The sequence below is a fragment of the Suillus bovinus genome (assembly GCF_016758785.1).
Source record: "Suillus bovinus strain UH-Sbo-P2 chromosome Unknown EDB93scaffold_112, whole genome shotgun sequence".
In the NCBI taxonomy this organism is placed as follows: Eukaryota; Fungi; Basidiomycota; class Agaricomycetes; order Boletales; family Suillaceae; genus Suillus; species Suillus bovinus.
In genome coordinates, this window is record NW_024542168.1 from 48,561 (window position 1) to 60,811 (window position 12,251).

The 12,251-nt window shown below is 47.6% G+C and overlaps 4 protein-coding genes across 4 annotated transcripts; 3 read left to right on the forward strand and 1 right to left on the reverse strand.

The window, feature by feature from the left end:
* Positions 1-111: 111 nt before the first annotated feature.
* EDB93DRAFT_1095300 (meiosis protein SPO22/ZIP4 like-domain-containing protein) lies at positions 112-4,301 on the forward strand (the record flags this gene model as incomplete). The annotated part of the gene is made up of 24 exons (XM_041446680.1): positions 112-187; positions 240-404; positions 464-513; positions 573-671; positions 732-789; positions 879-1,099; positions 1,148-1,169; positions 1,228-1,331; positions 1,388-1,472; positions 1,541-1,592; positions 1,649-1,684; positions 1,735-1,895; positions 1,949-2,004; positions 2,053-2,302; positions 2,358-2,372; positions 2,428-2,665; positions 2,755-2,962; positions 3,013-3,121; positions 3,218-3,516; positions 3,609-3,636; positions 3,687-3,706; positions 3,757-3,945; positions 3,996-4,063; positions 4,115-4,301. Coding segments are annotated over 24 exons (2,796 nt in total), but the record flags the coding sequence as incomplete, so codon positions are not given.
* On the reverse strand, positions 4,222-6,443 carry EDB93DRAFT_110525 (WD40-repeat-containing domain protein). The gene is made up of 5 exons (XM_041447486.1): positions 6,133-6,443; positions 5,455-6,081; positions 4,878-5,401; positions 4,643-4,823; positions 4,222-4,578 (listed from the first exon to the last, which is right to left on the reverse strand). The coding sequence occupies exons 1-5, from the start codon at positions 6,376-6,378 to the stop codon at positions 4,414-4,416; spliced, it is 1,743 nt and encodes a 580-aa protein (XP_041301861.1). The 5' UTR covers positions 6,379-6,443; the 3' UTR covers positions 4,222-4,413.
* Position 6,444: 1 nt separating this feature from the next.
* Positions 6,445-7,888, forward strand: EDB93DRAFT_110524 (uncharacterized protein). The gene has a single exon (XM_041447485.1). The coding sequence runs from the start codon at positions 6,653-6,655 to the stop codon at positions 7,532-7,534; it is 882 nt and encodes a 293-aa protein (XP_041301862.1). The 5' UTR covers positions 6,445-6,652; the 3' UTR covers positions 7,535-7,888.
* A 1,087-nt stretch (positions 7,889-8,975) lies between these two features.
* On the forward strand, positions 8,976-10,481 carry EDB93DRAFT_1095288 (guanine nucleotide binding protein, alpha subunit; the record flags this gene model as incomplete). Its single annotated transcript, XM_041446679.1, has 9 exons — positions 8,976-9,065; positions 9,127-9,156; positions 9,210-9,257; positions 9,312-9,607; positions 9,664-9,931; positions 9,991-10,062; positions 10,119-10,190; positions 10,238-10,350; positions 10,400-10,481. 9 exons carry the CDS (start codon positions 8,976-8,978, stop codon positions 10,479-10,481), a joined length of 1,071 nt encoding a protein of 356 aa, XP_041301863.1.
* Between the last annotated feature and the right edge of the window lie 1,770 nt (positions 10,482-12,251).

Here is a 12,251-nt window from a genome sequence, read left to right on the forward strand (position 1 = left end):
GCCAGAAATCGAGCAAAAAAAGCCAGTTATCAGATTTCCTAGATCAGGAAGGTTCGTATCATCTTCGGCATCAGTGCGAACAAACATGAAACCCCAAGTTGTCTCGCTTTAGGTGTCAGCCTGTGGAATGCATCCGGTGCGATCCGTCAAGGCTCTACGGCTGACAGCCGCGTTGTCGTCGCCGCTTGTATGCTTCTTTGTTTTCTATGATTGGTTTCACTTTAATCCAGGCTTGCCAGTGCGGCTAGCTGGATTTCGCCTCATGGAAGCAGGGCTAGAACCTAAGCCTGACACTGAAGGTTGGGAAGAAGATCAGAATTCTCGCGTGATTGTCGCTCATTTTGTTCTATCAGCATTATTACATATTCTTCAAATTGCGAGTAAGACTGGCGCAACCCTGTCCGGTGTGTTTTATGGCCTATATTTCGTATATCTCCAAATAACATTGTGTCCACGGGTCCAGAACTCGGTCACAATGACGCCGCATCGGGCGTGCTTGGTTGTGCTGCGAAGGTGTTATTTTTTTCCCTGTTTCTTGCTGGTGGTGGTTCGACATTAATTTTCTCCCAAAGTATGAAGAAGCGCTGAGAAATATCGACGACCCGAGTGGCACAAATCAGCAAGCCAGGGCATGTGTTACAACTGTCTACCTCTCAACCAGAATGGAAGCAGTGAGGACTCTAATCCTCGTGATATGATGGCGTTGATATATTTAGGACCTCGTGAAATAGGCTTGGAGGGAAGGAAATGAAGGGTTAGCGGCCTTTATGGCTGACAAAGTCACAGGTTGTCCCTGAGTCCTTTTTGATATGGGCGGCTCTGATTGTCCTCATAGAGAATGACGGACGGCTCCTGCTCCTGTCCAATCATGACGTAAGTCCCATTCGGTCGACATGCTTCTCATGGTAAACATTTTCAGCGAGAGACGCTGGCGACTAAGCTTCTTGACATTGGCAAATCGCTTTTGAGAAGTTGCTATCAGGATAGCAAATTGACAGAAGAAAGTAAGGCTAACGAGGCTATTCGATGGATGCAGAAGGCATTTGCTGTCATCGAGCCTCTCGATTGCGTGACCAACGCCAAGCTTGCTGAGCTTAAGGTTAGTACTTTCGAGTTTACTAATTACTCCTCATTCAACCCTAGTCAGAGATCGGTTCTCAGGAGTCTGGGTAAGTGAACTTGACTTCATTCTACGGTACTACAGGGCTCAGATCGGCCCCCTATTAGCCCGTGGCTACTTCTTGTCATCATCCCAGGATCCAGAGAATTTGATCAGAGCGGAAACCGCGCTAGAAGAAGTTATTGCAACTATCGATCCTTCTGTAGACAACGTAAGCACAGTACTGCCAGTGACATGCCCAAGCGGCATTTACACACGTTCTTGTAGGTAAGCTCCGAATATCAGCAACTCCGATGGATGAAGTTGGCTGTCATAAAGCGGCGAAAAGTTGGAGATACTGTTCTTCTTCAAGGTGAACTTTCCTGGACCGGAATCTTCCACATATAGTGGCGAGTTGGATTACTCACGTTCTTTCATTAGCTTTACAAGCCATCATTGACAACCTGACATATTCAGAAAGTAATCTTACCGAGTGAGTTTATGGGAATGCTGTAATCCGTTCCGTTTCCTCATATCACGTTTCAAAAGTGTCCTACAGGAACTTCGGACGCTTTCTCAGCATCAGTAAGTCGTCCGATAGGATGCAGTGTTCTTTTGATTCAGTGTGGGCGTAGCCAATTAGTCACGGGTACAATTCAGTACTGCCTTCATCGGGCCATGCAGTGCTCTTGGAGCACAGATGCCGTGGAAAGGCTTCTCATATCTCTCATATTCCATTGTTCCAGAGATGACCAACACGACAGGGCGATACAAGATCTGCATGCATCTTTCAAAGGTAGGCCTTGTTCTAATGTATGACCTGTGCGAATTATTTTCCTTTCTGCGTAGAATTGAGTGACGTGGAATTCGAACTTCTTAAAGCTCCGGCCACAGCTTGCATTACGGTGTGTGGGTGTTCATCTATTCATTCAATTATACTGGAATTTCCACAGCTTATATGGCAATACGGTGATCGCCATTACCATGCGGGACGATGGAAAGAGGCCGCGGATTGGTTCAGCTGTGGCACACATTCCATATTTACATGTCTGGGTCCCGTCAGCAGCTCTAAGTGTTTTCGGAAGGCTGCACTAGCGTATCTAAAGCAAAAGGACTACGCACACGCGGGGTCCACTATCCGCCGTTGTCCTGACACAGAAGCCACGACGCAATATGTAATGTTTCTTATTGCGGTTTATCAAGGTCTGCTATTGCATTGCCTTATAGCGTGATCTTATTTCATCTGTGCTAAATTCAGGACTGGAAGACGAAGGTATGTTCATTTTGAAGAAATGCTGGTCGCCTCTAATCGGTCGGTTACTTATCAGCGATCAATTCGATACGCAACATGGTGCACGCCGTGAACTTCGATCGCAAGATGATTTTATTGGCCTGCCGGCTGGCACATGACTTGGACATGAAAAAACTTCTTCTGAACGTGCTAAAGGCTCTTCTGGAAACGCTAAATCTCCGAGAGAGCGTGGAGAACATCATTGAAGCCATGACGTTAGTAAGATGTATTATTAGGCTTATCGTTAAACTCCTTGGAGAACCTGCTGCCGATTTGTGAGTTTTTGTGGTGTCAAGCATCGAGATACTGAGCTGAAAATTGTGTCAGGGAGCGCTTAGTAGCAGCATTACTCCACCACCTGAAGATTGGTTGGTCGAAACTTGTGGACCATTCATACGTATCCTAACGCAGTGGCAGCGGTGACTGTTGCAGAATCTTGTGAACAGCCTGCCATACTTACCAGAGATATATCCTGGCTCTGGAGGACTGCATATAACTGTGCTATCCAAGCTTGTTCAGATTGGGAAGACAGAGAGGATCAAATATCTGACATCTTTGACGCGGCGAGACGAGTCAGTGATTTTCGAACAACCATTTCCCTGAGTTTAATCCTCTCATGTAGCTTCTCGAGCTCTACACTCTACATGCAACTGTCGATGTAGACCAGACTATCTATGTTTACATTGTGAATGCATCATTCGCATCTGCCTCGGGCCGTGGTACGCACCCTCGTTCTACCTGGAAGACTACAGTGGCCATAACTTTCTGCACAGTAATGTCTTTCAGACGTTTGCGGTCGCAAACAGAATCGATCGATGTATGTCAAGATCTTCTTTCGAAACCTTCTACTGATTTGTTTCAGTCTGAAAAATACCGCGATCTGTTCAACAACGTCAATCAATCATTACAGCGCATACACAAGGTTTTACGAGAGGGAAAGATCTCGCAGGAGGATGTTCCTCGACTCGAGTCATCCTTGCAGATCTTACGAGTTTTCATCGTCGAAGCGGCATCTCACCTGTCAGATTGGACTACGGTTCTTGCTACAATTGAGGAACGGTTACGATTCCCATCAATAAATCAGACAGAAACTTATTCTGCATACAGGAGGCATCTCGCTCCGATCGTGATTCGCTGGAGACGTATGAGGCATTCGCGGATGCTCTAGTGAGACAAAATAGCCCTTTCTGCGCATGACTTGTTCAACGTTACTCCTAGTGGGAAGATAAAAACTGCCCCATACACGGTAGATATTATCTTCAACTTTACGATCAAGCTCATGCTAGCCAAACCTAGTCCTTTTCACAGCGCTAGAGGTGGGTCCGCGCGGAAGTTGTTGATTCCATGACTTAATTCTGCATTGTAGGCCACACTTCACGCGTGTTTGGCCCGCGGGCACTTTTCTCTGGAAAAATTCTCTCGTTGGCTTCGAGCGATGTGCATTATACTACTGACAAGAGCGACAGGACCCGATCGATCCAAAGCAATTGGCTACGTGGATCAAGCCATCGCTGTCCTGGAGGAGCATGGCGACGCTAGGGACGGCGGTGATCTGGTAAAATCACAGTCTCGCAGTGTATCTTGGCTCACTTATTTATACGCAAGCTCTATCCTCTGGACGAGCGTCAGTGGCTCCTGAGCACGGCATACAACACTGGCCTCGAGTGTCTTCAGTCAGTGAATATCTCATGGGGTGTATGCTGACACAGGACTCATCTACCCAGTGCATCCATGGTCGATGAAGCAAAGCGTTGGTTCGAATGCTCCACCATTATCTGTCGCTTCGTTCCCGATGGTAGGCAACGCGCAGAAAAGGTAGGCGAAATACGATATAAAATTAGACTTCACCACATCCAGCAACAGATATCGACAACCTATAGCGACCTCTTAGCACGCTACCCGACTAGATGAAACGATCGCACGATCATCAGACAGTTTTAGCGCCGCGACTGGATCACCACATATGTGTATTATTATTTGTTCTTGTATCTGTAGCAAGGACCAATGGACTTTGCACATTTTCTTATTGCTGTGAGAAATGACGTAGTTGATAGAGTAGTACACGACCGCGAGTGTTGCCAATGGCTAGGTACTCGCTCTCACGGGAGAAATCGACAGAGGTTACATGCCCGAGAGGGGTACTTGACGTGGGCCAGTTCCCAAATGCTGTCAAAGACGGGCAGTGGACCTATATGCAGGAACGTATCAAGTTGAATGAGTGAAAGCTTGGGAAAGATGCAACATTGACGCACCATCCGCATCTGGTCTTTTTTATCGTTGCTTGCAATAGCAAGTAACTGAGAGTCATGGTTGAATCGCAACGTTGAGATACTTGTTGTCAGGTTCCCAATCGTCTTTAAAGTCTTTGGTTTGCCTCCCTCAAGATCGATCGTACTCTCTGCATTGTAGACATTGACCAAACCTGTGTTTGAACTGAAAGACCATATTGTCAGTGTGAACCACCCGCCTCACGAAACGAGTACGTACCCAATGGTCAAATATTTTCCTTGGCTATCTCCACCAAACAATCGACTGCCGAACCCGCCTTCATCCTGCCATCGTTTCACGCATCTGCGCTGCCCGATATTCCAAACATAAACCTGCGAATCTTCTGTCAAGCCCATAAGCTCGCCTGCTCCGGCCTTGGACCACCACAGAGATTTCACATTCGCGTTTGCCTTGAGTTCACCCACGACTTGCGCTGCACCTGATCGCCAGTCGACGAGATGGACTTGGCCTCGCCGTCCTGCAACAGCGAGGATATCCCCTGTCGGGTTGAAGGAAGAGATCTCTATGGTCGCGCCTTGGTCCCCGCGACCTGAACAGAATGTGGTGCCCCATAGACCTCTAGGGGAGCGGTGGGAGGCCCCAGACTGAAGGTCGTACGTGTAATAGAAAGGTCGTGGACCAGTCATCAATATGGACGTGCCGCTGGGGTGGAAAACGGCATTGGTGATAGGAAGTGATGGGACGTGAAGAGTTTGAGCATGAGGATTCGTGAGACCGTCGATCTATCGACCAAGTTCAAGTTCCAAGTACAAAAAAAATGAAAGGGAATACTCACATGGAAGAGTCTGAGGCGACGGTCTGCACTTGCAGTCAAAAGGACGGGAACGTGAGGAGAAGGATGAAATGCAACAGTTTTTATTTCGCCATCCGCTGGCGCAGCTTGATTAGCATCTCGCAATCGCTCGATGGAAAGCGTGCTGGGGGGTATAGGTCTTGACTTTGCAGTCCCCAAAATTCCAGTCGTTGATGCCAGCAGCTCCGGGACACCATCCTCCCCGCTCTCAGATCCAGAAACCGACGACCGTCGTCTCTTTCCTCGTTCCCTTTTCTTGCGCGCGATGGATGCCCAGTCTGGAGTTGGGTTTATGTGCTCGAACTGCCTGCGTAATCTGCGCTCGTATTCGCGTCCTCCTACTGTATCATCGGAAGGCGCGTCGCGCAGTTTGCGGAGACGGTTATTTGATGCGAGTGAGACTTGAACGTTTACATCGTCTGGGTCTGTCCATGCGGGAGCTTTTGTTTTTTTGGGCTGTTGAGGGATTTCTTGGCGAGTAATGGAGATTTCTTCGTCTTCATCACCCGGTATTATGGGTTCCTCCTCATCTTCCGCATCAGACCGTACATGGTCTTGAGGAGCTTGGCTGTGCTCAGATAGTCCAGCATTATCGTCAACAAAAAAAAGCTATAGGCGACGTGAATAATGAAGGGCGAATTCGAGTAGTTCAGCACATACATCCGAGTCGAGCAAATTTTCAAACTCTCGTCCTACTTCATGTGGTTCATCCTCTGCTTCTTCATCAGATACGATCGTTATTTCCTTTCCAGCTTTCTCAGGAGCATATGGGACGCCGAATAACAAGTTTTCGAGGCGCCTCTCCTCGTCGTCTTTACTGGTGTCATTGCGCAGATTAGTACCGAGAGGGACTAGTTCATGTCGTGTTTTTCCTGTCTTTTGACGTTTCCGAGGATTTTTGACCATCGTAACGGTGTTATCGCTGTAGTAGTGGCCGGTAAGGTGGATGTTTCGAAAACTCAGGAGTGGCTGTGTAGAACGTGACGCTTTCCGCCATCTACCATCAATCAGCGCTCAGCGTTAATTTCAAGTTCGCCATCGTTTTACATACAGCCTTGAATCTGATCATTCTCCACACGTAACTCTCAAATCCATATGGAACCTGTCGAGGCACATGATTGTTCACAGGCAGGTGCGTCGAGTTCTCACTGAGATCGTTATCAGGTATGTATCATGATTCATGATTTTATCAGGTTGTAGTCGATACGCAGAACCGACGGAGTATCAACCGTCTGTTGCGGACGTCTTACAAGTAAAACGGCTGTTGCAATACAAACTCCCTGTGGAGTTCATTGACAGGATTATCGACGAGGCATCTTACTGGGCGCACAGCACGATCTACATCGAACGGCCCACCACCATTCCCATTCCACTTTACAGAAAAGGCAAGCGTTCTGAAGATGGGATATATATAAGAACTCTCCCTCTCGGCGTTCAAGGGACTGAGGGAGACTTCAGGATCGGCGAAAAGGACTTCGAGGATGGTGGGGCAGCTTGGAAGAAGAAGTTGCGAATTGGTGGACAGGACGACGCGTCCGCGCCGACGCTATCGTCGCATCCGTGCAGAAAGATAGAGTTTCAGATTTGGACTCACGATCAAAGATTGCGAAAGCGGTTTCCTCATACGTACGTTGCATCATATGTATGGTGCGACGTCAGTATTGAGAGATTGGAGACGCCCATCTCTGATACCATCGAATGGCCGGCGCGTTTTCTTTTCGATGAGTGCGACGCAGAGTCATGTTTTCCGCGAGACACCGAGAGACCGTTATTTCCTCCTTGCACGAAAGAGACAAAAAATCTCGCGGCGAAGACTTCTGGATCAGACCACACGATGTTTTGGCACTCCACGGATGACTTTGACAAGGATGCCGACGGAGACTGTTTTTGGCAGTTTATTGATCACACCTTTGATAGGCAAGACGCCAAAACAGCACAAGTGGGGAAAATGGTGCGCAGCTTGCGAGTGGGAGATTGCATGTCCCTGTTCGCTTATGCTCGGCTTCCCAACTCTGAAGGTAAAGTTCATGAGGCCAGGGTTAGCGTGTATTGGGCGGTGTAGCGTGTCATGGTATCTTCCTATTTCAAGACTTAGCAGATATATCAAACCTCCCGTTACTTACGAGCCTTACTCGTTTTCTATGTTATAGAGAATAAATTACAACTTTCCATGACATATTCTAGTGGATTCTACGACCATCGACTTGCTGCAGAGCCCTACTGCGGAAATACTCTATGCATGACATTATTCTTACGTTCCGTCAGCTGATGACAATGTGTCGCAGACATTGTTTCGACTAAAATGAGACATACGTACGATCCAAGCATCCACATGGGCCAGTCGCCTGTCGAATGAGCATCCCCATGTGGAAGGACAAAAGACAGTGGATGGCGTTCACATTGGACTTCACGGCACTAAGGTAGCCTTCCGACTGGACCACAAAGGTGTAGCCAACGTGCACGGTACCACACCCCTATCTAGATATGACAAATGAAGGTTAGCTTAGGGAAGATGCAATCCTCACATTCAAAGATACGCCACCAGAGATATCCCTGGCAGGATGACATATAGTACTTTCTTTCGATGAAGAATCAATCAGTCTTTGATTGCGCAGTTCGCGGGCAACTCGGATTAGTCAGTGCCTACCGGTGCTGTTGGAGAAATAATTGAGGCAGTCTGGGAAGGTGTCACCTTCTAGTCCCGAAGATATCGGTGATGTATGACAAGCAGGGCGAAGGGGACATGTACTGGCATGTCTGGAAGCGGCCCTCACACCGCGGCAATCCCGGATGCTTTGTTACAAGATTAGCCATAGACAAAGTCACCCCGCTTCATACCTAGTTCCCTCATGGAACCTTTTTTCGTCTTTCAAGTCTATTCTCAGTCGGGTAAGGGCAGAATGATCGGGTTTATATCGTTGAGCGGTTGATTGCCATGCACAGCGAGCGTTCCTAAGGAGTGGGCAGTTGGCTGAATTTGTTGCCACCATGGCGTCCCTGCACGTATACGTACTATATTATATGAGACATTGGCGTTCGCAACGTACAGCACAAAGGAATCTTATCAGTAACACATAGACGAGTTCATCTGAGGTCTGCATCATAAGAAAAATTTTAGGGAATGTCCGCGGTTCACATATATCAGAAGAACGGCACCTATCAGCCGCGCTTTCCCCCGGTCCGCGCTCACCACCACAACTTTCAAGGCCACTCAGTCTCAGCTGGCTAGACTACACGTTCGACATCTGTACTTCTATTTTTTTTTCATAGCAGGCCCCGTCCTGTCCCTCTGCGCTGGAACCGCCCGAACACACGCCAACCACTAGCACTGCCAACGTGTTGATACTTGTTACAGGTTTACTCCTCTGGGATCCTCGGTTTCACCTCCACACTCACACAGCTGCCTCATTTGTCATTCAGTCTGTTCTTCAAATCGTAGGACTTCGCTGTTGTATTCATAGCTCTAGAGCCCTCCATTCGTTTCTGCTCTAGACTACGAAATCATGGGTGCATGCATGTCGACAGGGGGCATGGTGGATGTCTCAGATGATGATAAACGGAGGCATAGAGAAGCGGAGAAATATCTCAAGGAAGTGAGTCTCTCGTTTTCCATCTCTCCCTAATAACATCTTATTGACCCCATCCATTATATAGGCCAAGGCTAAAATGGCTTCCCAGGTCAAAGTATGTTTGACGCCCGTTGCCGTATGTTATTCATCATCATGTATGTCACGTAGGTTCTTCTCCTAGGGTCTGGCGACTCCGGAAAATCCACAGTTCTAAAGGTAAGTCACTTCTCAAAGTCCACTTGCTGTCAGTTCACGACCCTTCTTTCGTAGCAAATGCGACTCATTCATCGGGTACCCTTCTCACCAGGAGAAATTGAGACCTATCGTCAACTAGTGTTCAACAACCTAACGACAGGTCTAAATTACGTGTTCGAGGCCATGGAGGATATGGAGCTCAAAGTCGCAGAGGAGAACCTTCCACACATAGAACTCATCCAGAATGCTCGGGATATCCGTGAACAGGAGTCTTTTCCTATGTCATACTACGAGCCCTTGAGAGATCTTTGGGCTGACCGTGGGGTCCAAGAGGCATACGGAAGAGGGAACGAGGCCGCCCTTCCCGAAAAGTGAGCCTCGTGTCTTGTGCCTTGCTTCCTTCGAGACCTTACAACTCCAATCACAGTCTCTCCTACTTTTTCTCCTCTCTGGACAGATTATTCGACCCATCATATCAACCTACCGAACAAGATATCGTCCAGTGTCGAGCTCGCACTATTGGAATAACAGAGACGACTTTCCATCTTAAAGACCATGAGATGCTTATGGTCGACGTCGGCGGTCAGAAGAGCGAGCGGAGGAAGTGGATTCACTGTTTCCAAGACGTCACCAGTATTCTATTTCTTGTCAGTCTAAGCGGGTACGATCAATGCCTTGTCGAGGATCGGGATGCGGTGAGTCACCTTGCACCTCGCGATCTGTCTGAAGACGAACCTTTGATTTCTTATTCAAGAACCAAATGCAAGACGCCATGACAATATGGGACTCAATATGCCATTCACAATGGTTCAAGCAGACATCGATAGTACGTCAGATTGTCCTTGTGATTTCGAAAGCCTTTCACGCATGCTGCTCCGTCAGATTCTCTTCCTGAACAAGGATGACCTTTTCCAGAAGAAGATCCTCAATTCTGACATCAAAAACTTTTTTCCGGTGAGTTACTTTCCTTTGACTGGCTCCTTTTACTCAATGTGCCTCAGGATTTTGAGGGTGAAGCAAAGGATGCAAAAGCTGGTCGAGATTACTTCCGACGACGTTTTACACGACTCGCTCATAAAGCTGGACGTTCCAAAGAACGCGAAATTTACATCCAGTGCGCCTTTTCTGTTATTTGCTGAAGAAGCAGCCTAAATGCTAGAAAGTGTAACGACTGCAACTGATACGGAAATGTTGAGAGTAGTGATGGCCGCTGTTGAAGGTCAGTTGCTATGCGGATATTTTTAGCCATCGAGTTACTCATTCTTTGCTTTCCAGAGTAAGTTCCTCCTTCTATTGATCCTTCCCCCACCCGCCAGTGATGTCGTCCAACCGTACGCTCACTTCCCACCATTCTTCCCTTTCCTTTCATAGCATCGTTCTTCGATCCAATCTCCAAATCGCGGCACTAATTTAATGTTTCTTTTTTTGCTCTTCATCTTTATGATTTATCCATGTCACATCGTCAACGTTCGCATCTCGCTGTCGTGCTCCAAAACATAACTGCTATTCGCCGGGACAAACTCTTGCATACTCAAATTTCAACCTTAATGTTCCTCTACAATCTTACCATTGCAATCTCTACTGGCCCATCACGTAACCGTGCGATTGTGCGGGCTTCTTTTACATTGTTCGAAAATATTCAACGATATCAGTGCTGTCATAAGCAAAAACGTGAGTTACTGCCTCTTCGATTGCGAAATTTTTTTTGCAGGAACGCTGATGGGCCCCCTTGTCACCAGATCCGCGAAATAATGCTTTGAAGATTGTCACCCCAATTGGACGCTAAAGTGATTAGGCCGCAGGCACGATTAGTACCAGCGAAACCCCTTTGTTGGCAGCATACCATCTAAAACAGGAAGACACCCCGCTCGCCTCAACGACTGGTGGCACTTTACGGAGCAGGTGCCTTCACCAGTCGTTCTTCACACACATTGTATGTCTTCTTTTGACATTTCTCCCCTCAAAGCTATCGCGATCAAGCTGCTATACATGCCGCCATCTGTGTATTAATAGGATACTGGGTCATGTACTATTTGGTTTGCTTGTGATATTTAAGGACCTTTCTTCATCGAACGCTGGTCGCGTCTTGGTTTAGCTCGATGTATTTTCATTCGTTGCTTCGCTCTTTGTGATATCTTGACTGCTGATACGTATCGCCATAAGGCAACAAAGTGGGTCGGGCTCCGTATGATAGACTAGTCTGGATAAGATCTTTGAAAGCTCCGTTGGTGCGCACTTGCGTACAAGCATCGTGCTACCGAACTGGATAATTTGACCAACAAGGTTGATCCGAGGTTACAATGCGCCCTTCGCGTGCGTTCGAAGTTTGATCATCATCGCGGAAGTAGCTGTATGATAGATTTGTGTACCCCTCATAGAGTCGGGAACTGCCGACTTGGGGCGGACATTCAAAGCTTCCCGCTTACGGCATCGGCGGATTTGTCTGAAAATATATATATCGAGTAAGCGCCAAATCAATGAAAATGATGATATTGGTGAGCACTTGGCGCTGTTTCGCCTCAGATCATTCCAAGTAAGAGGTGCCCGGTAGGTTCCTCGGGTACGAAATGGGCTCTGGGTCAGATCCGAAGAAGATGCTATGAATTGAATTGAATTGAATCGTTAGCGCCTACAAGTTGTCTATGCCTAGATAAGGTATTCCTCCCGGTGGCTTGGCTGCGCCACCACCCTTGAAACTTGGAGTCCGCCGTTCTCCAGAGGGAGTAAACTCACCCACGACCTGGACCCGGAATACCAATGTTAGCCCGGGTCTGACTTCTTTGTTGTATGAGCGGCCGTATGACTCCTCTGAGAATGTCGTCATACTACTCCTGTTTCAGATACAATCCCTTTGGGCAAGCAGAGATAGAGTTGATCGAAAACTCACCTATTCGACCGATGTGGTACAGTATCGAATTAGGAATACGTGCGCGATAAACGGCCGATATTCCGAAACTTTAGCTTTGAGATCGTAACGCAATACAGGAGAATTGCCGCCGCTATTACAAATGGGAG

What these genes read in the sequence shown, in the direction of transcription:
- EDB93DRAFT_110525 (XM_041447486.1), bottom strand. Translation starts at nt 6,378, where the DNA reads ATGGTCAAAAATCCTCGGAAACGTCAAAAGACAGGAAAAACACGACAT. An exon ending in AAAATTTGCTCGACTCGGAT is followed by an intron (nt 6,082 to 6,132) that starts GTATGTGCTGAA and finishes CGTCGCCTATAG; the next exon opens with CTTTTTTTTGTTGACGATAA. An exon ending in AAAAAGACCAGATGCGGATG is followed by an intron (nt 4,579 to 4,642) that starts GTGCGTCAATGT and finishes TCCTGCATATAG; the next exon opens with GTCCACTGCCCGTCTTTGAC.
- EDB93DRAFT_110524 (XM_041447485.1), top strand. Translation starts at nt 6,653, where the DNA reads ATGATTTTATCAGGTTGTAGTCGATACGCAGAACCGACGGAGTATCAA.